Genomic DNA, 20,634 nt, shown 5'->3' with positions numbered 1-20,634 from the left:
TAGATGGCACAGAATCCAGATCTGGTAGAAGAACAGATGTGAATCCATTCCTGGCTCCCCGCTCTGCGGCTGTGCCTCTTATGAACCCAGCGGGACTTGGACCTGGTGGGCCTGGGCATCTGCTCCTGAAACCCATCTCCGATGTGTTGCCCACGTTTACACCCTTGCCAGTGTCACCCGACAACAGTGCTGGAGTTGTGCTGAAAGACCTTTTAAAGCAGTAGATGATTCCCAAGCCAGAGACAAACACGTGGCACTTTAAAGAAACCATGAACACTACGTGTGTGTACTTTATCACAAAGTGGCCTTTTGGAGAAAGTCATGTAATTGTTCGCAGTTGTATATTCTCTAAACTTAATAAAAATATTCTTATTGCTTTTAGAAATTGCAGGTGTCCCAGGAGGAAGTGTTTGCTATAATACATGCTGTTTTCCTTCTCTGATTTGACCTTTAATTTAAGCTAGAAACATTTTATTTTTTAATTTACAAATAATAAAAAAGATAAAGATAAACATTTCTAGTAGCTTATATCAGCTCTTTCCTTCTTCCTATGATTTTCAAGCTCATTTAAGTTAGAGACGCATGGTCTATCTTTTAAAGATAATCGAGAGACTTAGAAAAAGAAGAAGCGTCAGAAGAAAATAAGTAGCGGCTTTTCTGTAAGTGCTGAAACGTATATTCATCTTGAGAGGGCTCTGTGTCGACAGGCCAGCAACACGGTTGTCCCTGGGAGATTGTAGGTGTCCTGAGGTGGAATGTGTGTTTGTTTGGTTCTATGCAATTTTACCCCAGGTGTAGATTGACGTGATCACCACTACAGTACAGAGACCAGATGGTTTCATCAGGGGTCTCTCGTGCTGCCCCGCGATGTTTTATAATCGTGGCCACCTCCTTCCCCACGCACATCCCCTCCCAACCCCTGGCAACCACCGACCGCTCTCCAGCTCTGTAACTTTGGCACGTCGGGAGGGCTGTGTAAATGGACTCCTGCGGTATGTTGTTACCTTTGACATCGGCTTTTTTCACTCCGCGCACTTCCCTTGAGACCCATCCAGGTTGTTGCCCGTATGGGTAACTTGTTCCTTTTTGACATGAGTACATACTGCGGAGATAGGATTTAGTTTTATGAGCCAAGGTATCCTCTTAAAACCGTTTCCTCACACACAGACACACAACTTTCATGTGAGTGTTAAGTCACACGGCTGCATTTAGGTACCTATAATTAGCAATATCACTAAACATGATACCTCCTGCCTCTGTCCGAGGCGTGAAGGGAGAGGTACGCAGATCCAGTAGTTCTCCATTGTCCTCTCGCCCTCACGGTCACTGAAGGTAGTGACGTCACTGCAGCAACACCAGCACCAGGTGTTTGGAACTTAAGAGTAAGGGAGTAGGTCTTTAATTTTTTATAAACCCGTCGTAAGATTCAGTCCCTGACTTGGAAATTATATCAAGACGTTCATGTTTGTGTTAGTTGTTGAAGTTGTACATTTAAAGACATTTCTTGCAAATTTTGTACATTTCAGTATGTCTTTAACATAGAAACGTCTGTGTAACAAGGAAAGGTGAAAATAATACTAATCCAAATATGTAAATAGGCCTGGCTCTGGCCAGAGCTCAGTTGGATTGTTTGTAAATTTTGCTGTGATTAACTGTATACTTTGTGTACTGTATTTAGATTGGAAGATTGGAAGTCTTCGTGTACAGATGGGTAAAACTTGTTTCTCTGAAATGTGCAGTAGCTGAGACATTGCTGCTTCGGAACATCACCTGTCTCCTGAGCTAATGTATTTACACTGCCGTTCTTGATTTAGTATACTTTAAAGGAAGCTGTCGTCCAGGTTCTACGTTAGGACTGGGCGACTGCCTCTTGTCCGTTTTGCCCATTATTATTTGTTATGAAATTATTACCCTTGGGTTTTATATGATCTTTCCAAAGATACTTTCACTGGCCATCTTAAATTATTTGCTGCTTGCCATTGAAGTTTCATTTCAGTGTGGAGCATCTGAAATAAAAGTTTCTAAGTTAAAAGAAAAAAAAAGACACACGATCCTTCATTTTGAAGAAACAGAACATGCAAAAAAGCTTTGTCTTTTAATTTGAAAAGGAGATGCATGGTGCATATTTAAATAACATATCATATTTTAAATGCCTTTTATGACATTTTGAGTATTTCCTTCCCTGCTCAAAACAGCCTGGCCTCCCACCCCTTGTTTAACGTAAGTTTGAAAGCTGTTCTGGGTGGGTTGCATATCTAAACTTCACAGCATGACCTTACATGGCTGCTATTTAAATAAGTATGTGACCTTGTCCTCAAGCTGTAGTACCTAATGTTTCAGTTGTATCGCGGTTGAAACTATAGCTCACTGGTATGCATACTAAGTGTTTGTTGATCCAAAGCAGACTTAACTCATCCACTTTTCTGAAACGAAGTTGAGTCAGAGATGAACCATCTGCTCAAGGAATCTTCTTAGTAACCATACGATGATGATGAAGCATATCATTCTAATGTTAGCAAGAGGCCATTGCTAACAGTATTTTTACTGCAATATTTTAACTACAGTAGTTTTATTGTTTACTTCTCTGTAAACTTACTAGAATTTGTGGTTGAATTTTGCTTTAGCTGCCAGGCTTTCACAACATTCCTAATGGTTTTCAGCCACTATAATATGGTAGAAAAGCCATCCAGCCATTGAATTTGATTTTAATAGAGTCCTGTATCACGGTTGGTCGAGTTTCAGTCCCTGCCATTATTGATGTTTAAAAGAAAAAAATAAAAAACCAAAGGAAATAAGACCAGAACAACAAAAACATGGAGAAGGAATGACTTTCTTAAAACTAGTGAATTCCAATTTCAGCTATCCCCTGCAAATAAAGCCTCCTGTGTATTTTAACCTTCTAATGGTTAACTGAAAGGGGGACAAAAGACTCAAAATACTTATCCAGTCAGTAGATGGAAAACAAACTATGTCTTCAGGGATAGGGAGTGATAAGAATTAGTGGGGAAGTGCCATATTGCGTCAAACTTAAAGCATTTGAATCTGATTTTTAAAGCTAACAAAGGTTTTCATATATCAAAGTATTGAAAACGTCTTCCATCAACAAAAATTATCTTTAATTTTGTAAATATCAAGTAAGTATAACTGATATTTATTTTCTATATTCCTATGGAAAAAGTAATGGTATTTTAATGTTCTGACATTTGTGATTATTTTCCAGTCTTTGCTTTTTAACTTATTAAGATTTCTCTAATTAAAATTGATAAGTTGTCTTTTGGTTTTTAGGGAAATATCTAAGTGTGGGAAATTTACAACCCAACCTTAATATTGGGTTGTGTTTTATAGAGCTAAAGTCAATGCATCTCTGAATTTCTCAGGAGCACTGCAAGGCAAAAAAAAAAAAAAAAAAAAAAAATACTCCAAATAAAAATGATATATGTAAGTTGGCAATGTCTTTATCCACAATAAAAAAAATTTTTTTAGCAAACAGCTGCTGACTTTTTCTTTAGAAGGGAGAGAAATGACTTACACATGTTGTTTATAGCAGCAGTTGATGAACTACGGAAGCTAATGTCTTCAAGTGTTCCCCGGATGTGGCTGTTAGGATACTATGTGAGCCTTGGAAATGTTAAGTATGAACAATTTAATAGATGCTGAGGATTTTGTGTGGAAAGGATCTGAGAGGTTTTAGCCAGCCTTTTAATTTTCTTTCAGAGGTAATATGCTCATTTGGGGCTTGGTTTTTCTGCAAGATAATCAGTTATGTCTTCATTTTTCCTGAGATGTGGCACTTGAGTATTGTTAACTGTTCGTGTGATGGTAGTATTGGAAGAAGCATGGCTTTTATTTATTTTTTAAGATTTTAAAATTTTAAATCCAGGTTAACATATAGTGTAATAACAATTTCAGGAGTACAATTTAGTGATTCATCACTTACACATATAACACCCAGTGCTCATCCCAACAAGTGCCCTCCTTCCTTAATGCCCCTCGCACATTTAGTCCACCCCCCCCCCCCCCAACACCCTGCCAGCAACCCTCGGTTCTCTGTGTTTAAGAGTGACTTATGGTTTGTCTCCCTCTCTGTTTTTATCTTATTTTTCCTTCCCTTTCCCTATGTTCATCTGTTGTGTTTCTTAAATGCCACATACGAGTGAAATCATATATTTGTCTTTCTCTGACTTCTTTTGCTTAGCATAATACACTCTAGTTCCAACCACATTGTTGCAAATGGCAAGATTTCACTCTTTTTGATTGCTGAGTAATATTCCGTTGTATCTATATACCACATCCTTATCCATTCATCAGTTGATGGACATTTGGGCTTTTTCCATACTTCGGCTATTGTCGATAGTGTTGCTGTAACCATCGGGGTGCATGTACCCCTTCAAATCAGCACTTCTGTATCCTTTGGATAAATTCCTAGTAGTGCTATTGCTGGGTCATAGGGTATTTCTGTTTTTAATTTTTTGAGGAACCTCCATACTTTTTTCCAGAGTGGCTGCACCAGTTTGCATTCCCACCAGCGGCACAAAAGTGTTCCCCTTGTTCCGCATCCTTGCCAACATCTGTTGTTGCCTGAGTTGTTAATGGTAGCCATTCTGACAGGGGTGAGGTGGTATCTCAGTGTGGTTTTGATTTGCATTTCCCTGATGATGAGTGATGTTGAGCATCTTTTCATGTGTCTGTTAGCCATCTGGATGTCTTCTTTGGAAAAGTGTCTATTCATGTCTTTAAGGAGCATGGCTTTTAAAGTTGAGAGATGAAGTACTGATTTTGATTGACCCTTTCTTTGCGACCTTTAACAAAATTGCCTTGGCTATGAGATTGATTTTTTTTTTCATCTCTCAAATAACACCCACATAGTAAATGATCAAATGACACATTCATTCACAATATTAAATGAATACATGTACCACTTGTGGAAATGCTTTACAAAATCTATAGTTCTACACAGATGTTAGAAGTTGTGATTATTACTGCCCCAAAGTGGCTAAGAATATCAGGAGTGGGGTATTACTGAAGCCTAGGGTTGTTTCAAGAAGGTAGGGAGAGATCAAAAGTATGAAGTGCTTGCTGCACTGGGAAGATAAGTTTTAAGAATCCATTGGATTTAGGGACCTGGAAGTTGTTGGCTTTGAGTTTGAGCAGTGTTAGTGGAGTGGCAGAAAGAAAACCCATATTGTCAAGTGAGTTGAGTAGGTGATGAGCAAATGGAGATGTGTTTGTAGGCAACTCTTCGGAGAAGTCAGACTTTGAAGGGGAAAGAGGACATGAGTAGGCAAGGAGTGGGGTGGAGGGAGAGTTGTGTTAAGCTCAGAGGCTGAAGACAGTGTGGAGAGTTCCTGAGAAGGGGGAGCTGATAGAATCAGAACTCTGAGGGTTGGGAGAGAGGAAAGATGCCTTTATTGGACAGGAGTGATGAAAGAGCAGAGGCAGATGGCAGGTGCATCAGGGTGGAGGGAAGTTGTGGGAATTAGGTGAGGTTGGCAAGGAGTTTATCTGCTGAAAATGATGGGGTGGGGAGGGTCTGAGGCATGAGAAATCCAGTCAACTGGTAGAGACAGACGCGTGTCCAGATCACTGGAGAAGTGGGAGAGTACCAAGTGCTTGGGGGCTTCCCGGGCAGGCAGACAGGAGCAGGGGGAATGGTGTTTAAGCACGTGTTAGAGCAAGAGTTGAGCTCTAGAAGAAAGCAAGCTGGCAAATTAAATGTCAGATAAAAGTCAAGTATTTCTTCCCCTAACCAGTTCTCATGGGATATAAAATGTTACTAACCTGACCCTTGTTTTCCTGTCCTTGGGACTTAGGTCATGTGAACACATGATATATCTGAGGGTTTTACAGCATGCCTTTGCCATAATTTAATACATCCAGTAAGTTAATAATCCATTATAATTACAACAGTATTTGTTTTGGAGATAAAGGAAAATTGAAGAATGTTAAATAAATAAGACTTAAGGCAAATATTTGAACCTTAGTTGGTTTTCAAATATTTGAACCAATAACTTGGTTATTACTGTGCATGGGTCTTTCAGCCCTCCTGGGGTTAAGAAATGGATAATTTGCTCTATCATGATACTATAACTTTGATAATTTTCGTCTGTGACTGTTTTTACAAGAGTACTCTCAGCGTTAACTATTTCCAACACTCAAAAATTAAACATCAATTGAAAATATTGTGAACATAATGTAAGAGTTTGGTAAAGTTGCTTCCTGGATATCTTCGGTCTGTTAAAAATGTAGGTAAACAACACTGTTTTTTCTAAAATACACGGCATTTAGGGGCGCCTGGCTGGCTCAGTTGGTGGAGTGTGCAACTCTTGATCTCAGAGTCTTGAGTTTGAGGCCCATGTTGGGTGTAGAGATGACTTAAAAAATAAAATCTTAGGGGTGCCTGGGTGGCTCAGTCGGTTAAGTGTCCGACTTCAGCTCAGGTCATGATCTCAGAGTTCATGGGCTTGAACCCTGTATCGGGCTCTGTGCTGATGGCTCAGAGCCTGGATTCCTGCTTCGGATTCTGTGTCTCCCTCTCTGACCCTCCCCCACTTGCTCTGTCTCTCTTTCTCTCTCTCTCTCTCTCTCTCTCTCTCTCTCTCTCTCTCTCTCTCTCTCTTTCTCTTGTCTCTCAAAAATAAACATTAAAATTTTTTTTTAATATAAAATCTTAAAAAAATTTACATGGTATGTAGATACTGGACATTATATTGTGAGACACTTTGCTCTAGCAATGGGGAATCAACCCAGGGCAAATGGAAACACTTCCCAGAGGACAAGGTCCATCCCAGGTGGTGAAGGGAAACAGCATCTCCTTTGAAGAAAAGGCTTGGAAACAATGTAACTTAAATTTGCCTCAGGTCTCCGTTGCAGCTCCTTCCACTGAAGTGTATTTAAAGAACAGCGGTGTGATCGTGAGTTAACACGTTAATCCCTTTTATAAAAGGGATTTTCAGGCACTGGCCCTGAATAAAAAGAGGGTGATGGTGATGGAGTTCTAGACTAATGAGGTAGTTTTTTATTTTTGAAAACTTACATGGAATGTGCAGTCTTTGGAAATGTTTGGAATCATTTCAAAGTCATTTCCCTGAAGTATTTACCATACCACGTGCAGACTTAACTAACTAGAGGTAGTCTAGATACGTGTGTTCAACCACACCACTCTCCCTGCAATTGCCCTTGCCAACTGTAGCCCCCGTGTTGAAAAATATCGATGATGGTAAAAAATCAATGCTCCACAGAGCTACTTGAGAAATGAAGACTTCTGTTTTTGGAAGTCTTTTCACTTGTATTTTTTTTTTCCCTTTGGACATTAGTTTTACTTGGTGAAAAATAATTTTTTACTGTCATCTTTTAGTGTGTGTGTGTGTGTGTGTGTGCCAAATATTTCAAACACTTAAGAATAGACAATAAGGATATTTAGAGACATCTGGCTATGGCAGTGTGATGAGGTCAGCCAATAATTCCTCTCTGCAAAAAAAAAAAAAAAAAAAAAGGAAACAAAAATGATCAAAAAATAACCATTTTGGGGCCCTGGTAATTGACCAAAGGCAGGCAAGAAAACTGAAAATTGTTGATTTTTGAAAAACATCTAGAGCTTCAGATGAGAACCCCTGGAGTCTCTAGCCTTCCTGCCTGGGAAGGAAGGTTTGGCTCTCCAACCCCCCTCCCCCCCCTTCTCCCCAGTTTTCCCAGCACCAAGCCAATCATGCAAACCAGCAGCCTTGTTGCCTGAGGGGAGGGACTCACGGTGGGAGGTGTAGGCTGTGCAAAAACTGTGACTTGGAAACTGGAGAAAACTCAGCTTTGCTAGTCTTGAGATTGCAACTCCAGATAGGGCGAGGAGCCGACCACTGGACATATAGCAGGGAGACTCTGGAACTGAAAAAGCCATGGCGGACCTGGTCTTAGAGCATTTTTCACTCCACACAGGTCCGTCGGCCATGGATGGGAGCCACATGGGTTCAAGGTGTTTAATGAGCAAAGTCTCTGCTGACCATTAAGCCATATAGGGGCAACCTCGGGAAAGCAGAGCACGGGACAGAAATAAGAATATAAAAACAGCAGAGACATCACAGCTGCACTCTCCCATGGGGGAGACAGATTTCCTCAGTTTCAATCGAATCAAGTTTTAAATATCAGAAAAAATACAAAAGAATACTGTAGTGGCTACAATATAGTCCAAATTGTCCAGAGTTCAATTAAAAGAAAATGTGAGTAATACAAAGAAGAAAGCATGACCCGTGCTCAGGAAAAAAGCAGAAGAAACTGACCAACTGTTAAAAGTTCAAATGTTGGATTTAGTCCACAAAATCTTGCAAGCAGTGATTGCAAGTACAAACATTAAAGTACGGAAACAAAAAACTAAAGCATGTTCAAAGGATACAGAATAAACATTTGCATACTCATAACCCAGCCTTATCAAATCTTACCGTTATGTCATATATATATATTTTTTTAATTTCGTTTTGAATGACGGAGCATGAGCGGGGGAGGGGCAGAGAGAGAGGGAGACACAGAATCGGAAGCAGGCTCCAGGCTCTGAGTTGTCAGCGCAGAGCCTGACGCAGGGCTTGAACCCAGGAACTGTGAGATCATGACCTGAGCTGAAGTCAGATGCTCAACCAACTGAGCCACCCTGGCACCCTAACATTACGTCATAATATTTTCTAAGGAATTAAACTTTTTATTAGAGAAGATTTTGAACATACCCACGAAAGCAGAGGAGGCAGCAAAACGAGCCCATGTACCCAGTACCAGCTTCCATGATTATCAACTTGGTTCTGTCACTTCCGGCTTCATCTTGTGCCACTTTGTTCCTTGTTTTCATTTTGAAAGCGTTCTCGCACAGCATGTCTTAAAACTGTTACAAATAAGGAGCCAATTTTGTTACTTTGTGTGGGACAATGGAGATGATCGAATCGTGTCTGCTGCTTCTGTTCCTGAATTCTCCCACAGCGTGTTGTTAAAATTTGACATCCCATCTGGATACATAGGCTTGCAAAGGCTACATTTGGTGTTACAAGTCCTTTCTTTCATGCAGTATGATGACATATGTGACAGTCGTGTGTGTTTTTTATTTTTTTCTGGCAAAATTAAAAGTTGACCGGTAATATCGTTCTCTCTTTGAGGGTGTTGATTTTACTGGTCTGGTAAATTGAAGAATTTGGGAACCGATAATCTTATGTGGATTATAAATAGGAAATGAGGTCATTTGAACATCATGCCATCATAAAATTATATTATGTCTGCCCCTAAACTCAAGTCACTTTAAGTGTCAGGAAACAAATAGACAAAAACGAAATAGAGATGGCAAATAGCAGATTGCCATTAGCCATTTTTTGTGAGCATGACTCTGGGACTCCGTGGCAAAGGGTGTGCCTGCCTAAAGTCTTTTTTATGGTAGATATCCCATATTTTTCACATGGTTACATGTTTAAACCATAGCCAGTTAAAATAATCCACGAGAAAAGCCCAGGTGTTTTCACAATTTGCTGACTTTCCTGAGAATCCCAAGCATGTACAGAAAATTCTGACATCCTTCAACAAGTTCATTACCTTAAAGTACAATTAGAGACCCCATGTGATAGGAGAAGAAACCCTGAAAATCTGGGTTCCAATTTCTGTTCTGCCTCTAATTCTACGATCTTCATTAAATTAGTCTCTCTTGGCTTTTGTTTTTCCATTTGTAAAATTAGGGGGTTACAGTAAATGATTTATAAGTTTCAGGACTCGGTCACCCCCTCCAGGCAACATCCTTTTTAACATTCTTTTTTTTTTTTCAACGTTTTTTATTTATTTTTGGGACAGAGAGAGACAGAGCATGAATGGGGGAGGGGCAGAGAGAGAGAGGGAGAAAACAGGCTCCAGGCTCCGAGCCATCAGCCCAGAGCCTGATGCGGGGCTCGAACTCACTGACCGCGAGATCGTGACCTGGCTGAAGTCGGACGCTTAACCGACTGCGCCACCCAGGCGCCCCTTTTTAACATTCTTAAGACTGGTGGGGACTCTTCCTCCTGCCCTCCCTTGGCCAATGCAAACTTACTTCCACTATAGAGAAATGGGGCGGGGCGGGGGGGGAGTTCCAAAACTTCTATTGAGGGCCTACTGTGCGTTGGCACCTGCTGGGTACTTTTGAACGTATCTTCATCACAGCTACTATGTTGTGATTTTTGCCCCATTTTTTACAGCTGAAACCTAAAGGTCTCAGCAAAGTTAAAAATTTTACTTAGGGTCCTGTATTGGTCAGGGTTCTCCAGAGAAACAGAACCAATATTTTATTTTTATTTACTTATTTTTTAAATGTTTTACTTATTTTTGAGCGAGAGAGACACGGAGCATGAGTGGGGCAGGGGCAGAGAGAGGAAGACACAGAATCCGAAGCAGGCTCCAGGCTCTGAGCTGTCAGCACAGAGCCCGACGCGGGGCTCGAACTCACAAACCGCGAGATCATGACCTGAGCCGAAGTCAGATGCCTGACTGAGCCACCCAGGCGCCCGCAGAACCAATATTTTAAAAGCTCACTATATGCTTAACATGAACATGACACAGGGCAGAAACCATGAAGGATGGCATTGAGACATCCATATTTATTTACATAAATATGTAAAATGTATGGGTTTAAAAAATGTCATTAGATTAGGGGCACCTGGGTGGCTCTGTTGGTTAAGCGTCCAACCCTTGATTTTGGCTCAGGTCATGATCTCACGGTTTGCAGGTTCAAGCTCTGCATCGGGTTCTGCACTGACGGCAGGGAGCCTGCTCCATTCTGTCTCCCTCTCTCTCTGCCCCACCCTTGCTTGCTCTCTCACACAAAATAAACATTAAGACAACTTCATTAGATTAAAAGGCAAAAGACAAACTGAGGGAAGTATTTGTAACATAGATGACTTGGAGAACTACCTTTACTTTAGAAATAGAAATAGGCAAAGAAAGTAGAGAGAGCAAGTGATGCCCCTTAGGGTTTCTGGCAGAGGCTGCTGCTTGCCTTCTGATGTCTGTTCTCTGCTTTCACAGTGAGAGAACTCCAGATTTTTTAGGTGAATTGGTTGGTGATCTCTCAGGACACAGGCTACATCAGCCAGTGTCCCTTGTGGCTAGGTGCTTCTCTCAACTTCTATCCTGCTTCCTGAAATGTGAGTGTGATGGTGGTGCGCCATTTTGGACCCAGTAGAGGGAGGTCAACACTCTAGAGATTGCCAAGCACAAGGTAGTTGGAGCCTGAATCTCTCTGGTGCTTTAAAGGGATATTTTAAAGTTATTATTATTATTATTATTATTATTACCATTATTATTTTAGAAAGACACACACACGGAGTATGAGTGGGGGAAGGGCAGAGAGAGAGGGAGACACAGAATCCGAAGCAGGCTCCAGGCTCTGTGCTGACAGCTCAGAGCCTGATGTGGGGCTCAAACCCACGATCCGTGAGATCATGACCTGAGCCAAAGTTGGACGCTCAACCAACTGAGCCACCCAGGTGCCCCCCGAGGTATTTCTATCTAAAAAAAAAAAAATCAACACAAATCCCCACCACCAACAACCCCAAACCAAAAACAACCACTAGGATGGAGTCCTTTTGACTCATGTATTTATTAGTTCACAGAGAGTGAACTAATTACCTTGATGTGGTGCCTGATAAGTCAGGAGAGGAAATGGATTTGGAGAAAGAGCCCATAAGGAGTTGAACATTTGGGTCTGCAGAGCAAGAGAGATGCTAGGGATTGTGAGAGGGCTTTATTCAAGAGTCATCTGCATAATGCTGACAGTTTATGGGACCTATGTCTGAGACCAGTGACTATTCCCAGGACGGAAGTGGGAAAGAGTTGAGCAGCAGGATCTTACTTCGGGGGACTCTTTGGTTAGGGAGGAGGAGAAAGAGAGGGGGCTGGAGAAAATGCAGACTCATAGTGGGCAAGCCAGGATAACTTAAAGTCTTCAAGACAGGAGAGGAGAAGATAGGTCATTATGCTCAAATCCTTCAGAGGGTCAAAGGAACCATCAGGAATGGAGAAAAGGTCATTGCATTTGCCATGAGATCACTGGAAAACTCAGGAAGTACCATTTTGAGTGAATGGTGGGGCATGGCGGGAAGTCGGAGGGCTAAGGTGGGACTAGGTGGTGAGGGGGCGGCTGACACACAGAGGAGGCTGAGAAAGAGAGGAGGAGGAGATCAGGACTCAGGGGCATCAGGACAATAGAAATTCCCCCTCCACCATTTGGGAAGACCTGTGCCTTCCTTGGGCACTGGTGGTTATTCTAGTTTTCTGATTGTTTGGGGCCAAGTTTGGATAATGTAAGAAGTGAGAGCCTTTACGAATGCTAAGAAAAGAAGAAAGGGTAATGATGGGAGGGACCATGGAGTTCTAAGCATTTGTGGGCAGCCAGGAGGGAAGCAGCCATGTAAGGAGCAAGTCAGAGAAAGCAAATCTCAGTAACTGGAAAGAATGAGGGCCCTGGAGCCAAATAGGCTTGGTGTGGGCTGGAATTTGGACTGCTCATTGTCTACAGGGCCCTAATCTCCCTGGGTCTTTTCTTCATCTGCATAATGCAGGGTTTCCTATTTTACAGGGTTATTAAGGGGGTCAAAGGAGAGGGTTTGTGTGGAGTCTAGACATTCAATAACATCCTCTTCCCTGTTTTGCTTTTGCTTCCAGAAAGGCATTGTGATGTGATTATTTGGGGCAGTAAAACGTTAAACAATTTAATATTAATAGTCAAAATATATCGTTAAATGTATAATTTTGTGAATTTCCCCCCTAATTTTAATATCGTCTTTTTTTTTTTTTTTTTTTTAAGAAAAATAGCCCATCTGTCTTCCAATTTACGACACAGTGAAGATATTGACCCTCATTGGAGCCAGGAAGGTCCCCTCAGTAGGTGATAAACTCTCATATGTTCACTGCAATGTACATTTTGTGAGGTTGTTTCATCGTTGTGATTGTACATGATTCTGATGATGGCGGGAGGGGCAGATGTTGGGATTTCTATGTAGCAACGAAGAAAAGGAAAACCACTTAGGGAAGTGGTGATCTCTAGGAGCCAACAAGGGTCCCAGGGACAGGTAAGCTGGTGGCCTTCCACCAGTGGAGTGGCCCCAAAATGCTGAAGAAAGAGAAGTGGGTCGGTGCCAACCTGGACAGAGCACATCACTCCAGCACCTGTCTTGGTCAATTATTTATTCATAACTCTGATAAAGTCAAGTAAGTCACAGTCAGCAGATAACATAGTTGTCAAAGCTGGGGTGATACTTAATAATTTACATAGTAAAATTCATGTTGAAACAGATCTTGAGGGCCGCCTGGGTGGCTCAGTCGGTTAAGCGACCGACTTCGGCTCAGGTCACGATCTCGCAGTTTGTGAAGTTCGAGCCCCGCGTCGGGCTCTGTGCTGACAGCCCAGAGCCTGGAGCCTGCTTCGGATTCGGCGTCTCCCTCTCTCTCTGCCCCTCCCCTGCTCACGCTCTGTGTCTCTCTGCCTCTCAATAATGAATAAACGTTAAAAAAAAATTTTTAAAGAAAAAGATCTTGAACAGTGGATGAAAATTTAAGAGGGGCCCATGACAAACCTTGTTCTCTGTTAAGGAGGACTGGCAGTCCAAGGACAGGATGAAAGCGAAGGTGGTAAGCAGCCTGTGTATCACGGATTGTTTCTGTTGATGTCAGTTCAGTACGAGCCAGAAGGCTGATGCAGCCACTGGAGGAGAAGTTGGAGTAGGCAGCAGCAGGGTCATGTGACCTGTGAGGAGCTGCTGAAAGAACTGGGGGGTGCTCAGCCCCCAGGAAGGGGACACCAGCACTGGCAAGAGGTGGAGCTGTTTGCATGAAAAGAAGGTGGTAGAAGGTGAATAGCCCATGTGGAGGGGAGAATTAGGACCCATGGAGGCAGTTGCATATAGGGAAGCAGATTTGACTTCAACTCAAGACAGAACTTTCTAACAGTCTGAGCTGTTCAACAGATACCTGGGCTGTTTTATGAGGTTATGATTCTCTTTGTCCGTGGATGCTGATAATTTGCTGGTTACTAAAGATATTTTGGGGGGGGGGATTGTATAGGGTAAGGAATTGGGCACAGTGACACTCATGAGGATAACTCACTTTTATTTTATTCTCACATCAACCCTGAGAGGTAACTGTTATCTCCATTTTGCAGATAAGGAAACCAAGATGCAGAGAGGTGAAGTGATTCACTCAAGGTCACCCAACAGGTAGGTGGCAAAACCAAGACAAAGACCCAAGCCTTTCATTGCAACCCTAACTCTCTTCCCTCTTCCAAACTTAGAGTTTTAAATGGAAACAATCTCTGGTCCAAGACGGATGCCTGGAAAGTTTTGTTTTCAAGATCCTCAATTTGCTCATGTAGACAACAGGCATATTGATTTTCTCTCCCTCCTTTTCCTTCCAGAAGGTTGATAGTATGGGCACCCGGGTGGCTCAGTCGGTTAAGCGTCTGACTCTTGGTTTTGGCTCAGGTCATGATCTCATAGTTCGTGAGTTTGAGTCCCACATCAGTCTCCTCACTGACAGTGCGGAGCCTGCTTGGGATTCTCTCTCTCTGCCTCTCTCTCTCTCTCCATCTCTGTCAAAATAAATAAATAAACTTAAAAAAAAAAGAAGGTTGATAGAATAAGTGAGGCATAAGAACTAAGTCATTTAAAACTCTCCTACCCCCCAAATAGCTCTACATAAATAGAATATATGTGTATATTAAAGTAACTTCATATTTTGGATACGTAATACATGCTTGTGGTCCAAAATTCAAATTTTACCCAAAGGTGAGCAGGGGAGAGTGAATTTTCCTTTTAATTCTTTTCCCTAGCTGCCTACCAAACATCCTTCCTAGAAGACAAAAATGCTAACAGTTTCTCACGTTATCATTCAGGAAATGTCTTTTCTCTATATATACAAGCAAGAACTTGTGGATATATTTTTTTTCTCAAGTGGTGGCACGCTCTATACAGTTCTACAACTTGCTTTTATACGTATTGCTACATCAGATGAAGCTATGTGAAATCGCTAACATTCTGCCAGTTTGACTCTACTGGAAACCCTTCAATGTTAGCATGCAAGGAGCTGGTTTAGTCCTTTAAAAAAATGGGTAACATACATAAGACCCTCCAAGTCCTAAGCGTATACTGTGTAACCAGTTACCCAGATTGATAATTTGAATGTTATCAGCAGAAATGCCCTTCGCAATCACTACCTCCCTCAGAATTCTATATAAAAGGAGTCATCCAGTATGTATGCTTATTTACCTAGCTTTTATTGTCCGTTGCCTAATTGTCCAGTTTGGGAAGTCCCTTACTTTATTTAACCCTGTTGGTACCCAACTGAAGGATGTTAAGACTCTTTATAAACTTTCACAAGCGGGATCAGTGAACAACCTTGGAAATCTCTACACCCAACGTGGGGCTCAAACCCACGACCCCAAGATCCAGAGTCTCGTCCGAGCCAGCCAGGTGGCCCAATAAAATGTATTTTTAAAAAATGTTTTATTGGGGTTCCTGGTGGCTCAGTTGGTTAAGCATGTGACTCTTGGTTTCAGCTCAGGTCGTGATCTCACGGTTCATGAGTTCTAGCTCCGCATCGGGCTCTGTGCTAACAGTGGGGAACCTGCTTGGGATTCTCTCTCTCTGCCTCTCTCTGTGCCCCTCCCCACTTCTCTCTCTCTCTCTCTCAAAATAAATAAATAAACTTAAAAAAAGAAGTAAGCAATGTTTTGTTATGGGAAATTTTCAACATACACAAAGTAAATAGGAGAGAGTAATGGACACAGCTTCAAGAACTATTAGTATTCTGCTATTTGTTGTTGAATGCACTCTCACTTTTATTACTTTTTGAAGTTTTTGGCACACCTGGGTGGCTCAATCAGTTACACGTCCAACTTCAGCTCAGGTCATGATCTTGCAGTTCCTGGGTTCGAGCCCTGCGTCGGATCTGTGCTGACAGCTCAGAGCCTGGAGCCTGCTTCACATTCTGTGTCTCCCCCTCTCTCCGCTCCTCCCCCACTCACGCTCTGTCTCTCTCTCTTTCTCTCTCTAAAAAAACAAAAACATTTTAAAAATTTAACATTTTTATTTTTATTTAAGCAATCTCTAGACCCAACCTGGGGCCCACACTCATGACCCCCAAGTCGAGGGTAGCATGCTCTTCTGACTGAGCCAGCCAGGCTTCCCTGAATGCATGTTTAGAGTAGGATTCCATTTATTTACTAAAAAGATTGGCCTCTGGGAAGGCTAACTATGTAGGCTTTGGAGTCTCAGCTGTCTCAGTGAATAGCCGTGTGACCATGGGGGAGTTAAGGAACCTCTCTTCATCTCACTCTACTGCGACGGAGATACTAATCCCTACTGCATGGAGTTAAGGTGAGGAGAAAGGACTTCATCAGTGCCTTCCCAGCTGTAAGTAGGGCTTTGTTGAGGGGCCCATGGGGAGACGCAGGGAGGAGAGGAGCAATCTGGACTACTGCCGATGCAACCATCCTCTTTCATAGACTAGTGTCTTTCAGAAGACTTCATTCCACAGAAAGATTCCAATGCTTAAAAACAGAAAGAAAGGAAGGACTAGTTTGCAACCACTGATACAACGAATGTAAAACACTTAACATCGTGCCTCTTGTTCTTATCCATCATGCTGCTTTCCCTGTCCTTTTTTGTCTTCTCAAATCTCTATTTCACTCGTTAAAATCATTTTCGAGTCGAGGATTTTTTTTTTTTTAATTAAAAAAATTCCCAGCTGGATTGAGATGTCACATTGAGGACGTGTAAGGTGCACGGTCTCTGGATATTTTCACTGAAGTCAGAACATGCCCCTCCAGAATCAGGGGGTGAGGGCGGGGCGGGGCGAGCGTCCTCGCGAAGGTTTGCGTTGCACAAGCTCCTTGTCTCCCATTAGCATCGGCCAGATCCCATCCTCCTCTTCTTCCCCACCCCGCCGTGCTCTCCACCCCTTCTTCTGGAAAACCGTGAGTCTCCTGTCGCTGCTCCCAGGCCTCCGCTTCCCTGGGTCTGGCTTCCCAATACTTGATAAGATTCTGGTCCCCGTCGCCGTGCTTGTCGTGAGTTCAAGGCATCCGTCTCCCGGAGGAGGGGCGTCCCCAGGCCACCGCCCCCAGCCCCCCACCCCCACCCGCCACCCGCCACCGCCTCGGCCTGACCGGCCCCAGCCGGGCAGGGACGTCCTCGCGGGGTGGGAAGTAAAGGGTCAACAGGCCCTCCCAGCCGCCCCCCCCCCGCCCCCCTGCACTTGCCCGCCAATCGCCTCCGGTAGAGATGCGGGGAGCCCGAGTGCGGCTGCTCCGGCGGGGCGCGGGACAGGGCTCTCCTCCCAGCGCTGGGTCCTGGCAGACGCCCCAAGATTGTTGTGAGGAGTCTAGCCAGTTGGTGAGCGCTGTAATCTGAACCAGCTGTGTCCAGACTGAGGCCCCATTTGCATTGTTTAACATACTTAGAAAATGAAGTGTTCATTTTTAAAATTCCTCCTCCAATTGGTTTAATGCTGAATTACTGAAAAGGGCTAAGCAAAACCAGGTGCTTTCTCTGTGGGCTCTCCAGTGGCTCGGAGCACCCAGGCTCTCCCCTCGTCCTCCCCACGACTGGCTCGTCCCCCTGGAATAAACACACCGGCCAGCCCCACGCTCGCTCGCTCGGGCCCAGAGGGAGCTGAAGTTCAGGGCCGGCTCCGAGGTCCCGCGCTGCCAGCTTTCTCGTTTCCCCTTTGCCGCTCCCGCTCCCGCGTCTTGGACATGCCAGGATTAAAAAGGTAGGTCCCCCCCGCCCCCTCCCCGCTCAGGACTTTTTCCTCCAGGGTCTGGAAAGCTTACTGAAAAACCCGAGGGGTGGAAAATGGCTATGGCTGGGATTCAGGCTGTGTCAGGATGTTGGAAAAGGCATTAGCTAGTGATGCAATGATACTGTTAATTATAAAAAGCTGCGCCTTTGTAATTAACATCTTGAAGCCTTCTTTCGGGAGTGGGTATTTTATAACACGGTTTCAGAAGTCCGCGTCCCGGACCTCGGAGCCCGACTCTCCTTTCTTTTCCCAACGGGCAGCCGTTTGAGGATATATATCTGTTTCTGAAGTTGGGGGGCCAGTTGCTAGTTCGCTAGCAATTACTAGCAATTACTTTGTCGCATTGGCTGTTGGACAAGCGGCCGGGCTAGCTGGACATCCCCACCTTGGGTTTGCTCTATGTCTGTGTGGGATTCACAAAGGGCATGCGACCCAGAAGTTTCAAGCCAATGAGAAGCGGGGACTACAGACAGAAATACATGTAAGCAAATGTTTTGCTGTTCTTTAAGGAAATTGCAATTCCAGTCAAGTAAGCCTTCAACCTTGAAGAACTTTAGATTATATCTGCACAGTCTTTTATCTATGGAACTCTTGAAAATGTGGCTTGCTTTAGACACATGAACTGTGTGTGTGTGTGTGTGTGTGTGTGTGTGTGTGTGTGTGTGTGTGTGTGTAAGATGCCTGTCCTGGCCACCAGCACTTCTGTGACAGACAGCCCTGAGATACCGTTGGTCTCTCTGGCTTTCCTTGCAGTTTAGGCTGGTGCACAAAATGGGTGGACCCACCTGATGTTGAAAGTTCCGGGGACCAGTTGGGAACCTCAGAGGCTCCCCTAGAACTCCTATAGTTTTTCGAGTGTTCTGGAGTTCTTCGTGACAAGGTGTAACTATTTGAGAGACCGTGGGAGCAGAAGGGCGTGGGTTCTTTCATTTTCGGAAAACCCTCTCGATCAGCCTGGAACTGACTTGGCCCTCAGGACCTGGCGGTGGCTCTCCCAGGAGGCTGGGCTGCAGGCTGGACCTCTCAGAGGAGCCCTGTCCCGGAGCTGCCCTCTGGCCAAAGGGAACAGGCAGGCGGGAGTAGGGGGAGAAATGGGGTTAGCATGGCTTTTCCACTCGCTCTTGGAGCCCACTGCATTCAGTCAGCCTGTTCTGTCTCCAACATAAACGAGACAGGGTTTTATAACCAAGCGAAAGGAAACTTCATGTGAAGAAACAGGAAAACATTGAAATTCATAATATACAGCTTGGAAAATAAATTTGTTATTGTTCTTTCATTCCTTCCAGATATAAATCTGGCCGTCGCAAATATCAAAAAACCCTCGGATTTGGCTCTGCACTTTATAAGGTCAGAGCTGTCTCCGGCGTTCTAGAACCTGGCTCACACAGGCACTTACACGAAATGAAAGCGTGTGGACTCTCAGGGTCTTTATTCTTTGGATCAGGGACCAGAGGAAGGAAGCGGGCCTGCGTCTTCTAGCACCACATCAGGGTTCTGTTCCCTCTGGATGTCACCTCAATCCTGGGGCCCTCCAAGTACCCAGTGTTGCTGATTGAGATGGGCCTTGTGTCATGGATTGAGTGAGCTTTGTAATGTAGCGAACATTCTTTTCATGAAGGGAGCGATTTTAAACAGGAGGTGTATATGGATAGGAGCAGGTCTTCAAGATCACCTCCTCCAGGAAGCCTTCTCTGACCTTCCTGTCTCTGCTTCGAGCCTGGCTGTTATGGTGCTCTCTGGGTGTTTCTCCCAGTGTCCCTCTATACAAAGCGTAGAGACGTTATCGAGTGGTTCTACAACCAGCTCCCCACGGTAGCGACTGAGTCATAGTTTTGGGAGCTCTTCCGTCTAGGGTCTGTGTTGGCAAGTGGTGGTTGCCCAGAGAAATCACTATTGAACTAAACGCTAATAGCACTAATAGCAGTAAATAAAGCTCTTCACATACACTGATTTTTTTAAAAGCCATTGTAACCATTTTTAAGCATACATTCAGTAGCGTTAAGTACATTTCACGTTGTGCAGTCAATCTCTAGAACCCTTTTGATCTTGCAACACTGAAACTCTGTCCTCAAGAAACGCTACCTCCCCGTTCCTTCTTCTCCTCAGCCCCTGGCACCCGCCATTCTGCTCCTTGTTTATATGATTTTTAAGTTTTTTTTAATGTTTATTTATTATTTTTAAGAGAGGGAGAGAGAGAGAGAGACATACAGAATCTGAAGCAGGCTCCAGGCTCCAAGCTGACAGCACAGAGCCCGATGGGGGGCTAGAACTCACAAACTGTGAGATCGTGACCTGAACTGAAGTCAGATGCTTAGCCGACTGAGCCACCCAGGAGCCCCTGTCTCTAGGATTTTGACTGTTCTACGTCAAAATGGAATCATACTGAATTTATCCTTTTGTGACTGGCCATTTCACTTAGTATACCGTCCTTAAGGTTTATCCATGTGGCAGCAGGTGTGAGACTTTCCTTCTGGATATTTATCCAGATAATCCAGATAATATCCCGATGCGCATGTTGTTTACTCATTCATCTGTCAACGGACTCGTGGGTTGTTTTCTCCTTTCGGCTGTCGTGAATTACCTGCTATGAACATGAGTGTACATAGAACTCTTCAGGTCCCTACTTTCACTTCTTTTGGGTGTTTCCCCAGGAGTGGAATTGCTGGATCATATGGTGAATCCATTTCTAATATTCTGGGGCGCTGCTCCCGCGGCTACAGATTGCATCATCTCCCCACCAACAGTGCCCAAGGGCCCCAATTTCTTCACGTCCTTGCTAACACATGTTTTCTGCTCTTTCGATTACAGCTGTCCTGATGGATGTGAGGTGGTATCTATTTTGTATATTTT

At 43.7% G+C, this 20,634-nt stretch overlaps 2 protein-coding genes across 9 annotated transcripts in view; both read left to right on the top strand.

Annotated features, from left to right (window-relative positions):
* The window catches only part of TRIP11 (thyroid hormone receptor interactor 11), a 62,036-nt gene extending 61,522 nt beyond the window's left edge, over positions 1–514 (top strand). For all 3 annotated transcript variants that reach the window (XM_011283457.4, XM_011283456.4, XM_045060409.1), the window contains one exon: positions 4–514. In XM_011283457.4, coding sequence (XP_011281759.2) covers positions 4–224 — 221 coding nt within the window. In that variant the 3' untranslated portion in view covers positions 225–514. The remainder of the gene's footprint in view (positions 1–3) is intronic.
* A 16,305-nt stretch (positions 515–16,819) lies between these two features.
* FBLN5 (fibulin 5) overlaps positions 16,820–20,634 on the top strand; it is an 81,044-nt gene continuing 77,229 nt past the window's right edge. Inside the window, exons 1-2 of one of the 6 annotated variants that reach the window (XM_019833519.3) lie at positions 16,820–16,957; positions 17,547–17,754. In XM_019833519.3, coding sequence (XP_019689078.1) covers positions 17,738–17,754 — 17 coding nt within the window. In that variant the 5' untranslated portion in view covers positions 16,820–16,957; positions 17,547–17,737. Of the gene's footprint in view, positions 17,051–17,258; positions 17,755–17,962; positions 18,266–20,592; positions 20,612–20,634 lie in introns of those variants that run through there. The other 5 variants (XM_019833520.3, XM_019833521.3, XM_011283455.4 and 2 more) reach the window with 5 other exon arrangements.

This window comes from Felis catus, chromosome B3 (genome assembly GCF_018350175.1).
Source record: "Felis catus isolate Fca126 chromosome B3, F.catus_Fca126_mat1.0, whole genome shotgun sequence".
Classification (NCBI taxonomy): Eukaryota; Metazoa; Chordata; class Mammalia; order Carnivora; family Felidae; genus Felis; species Felis catus.
This window is presented reverse-complemented; position numbering and strand designations above follow the sequence as displayed.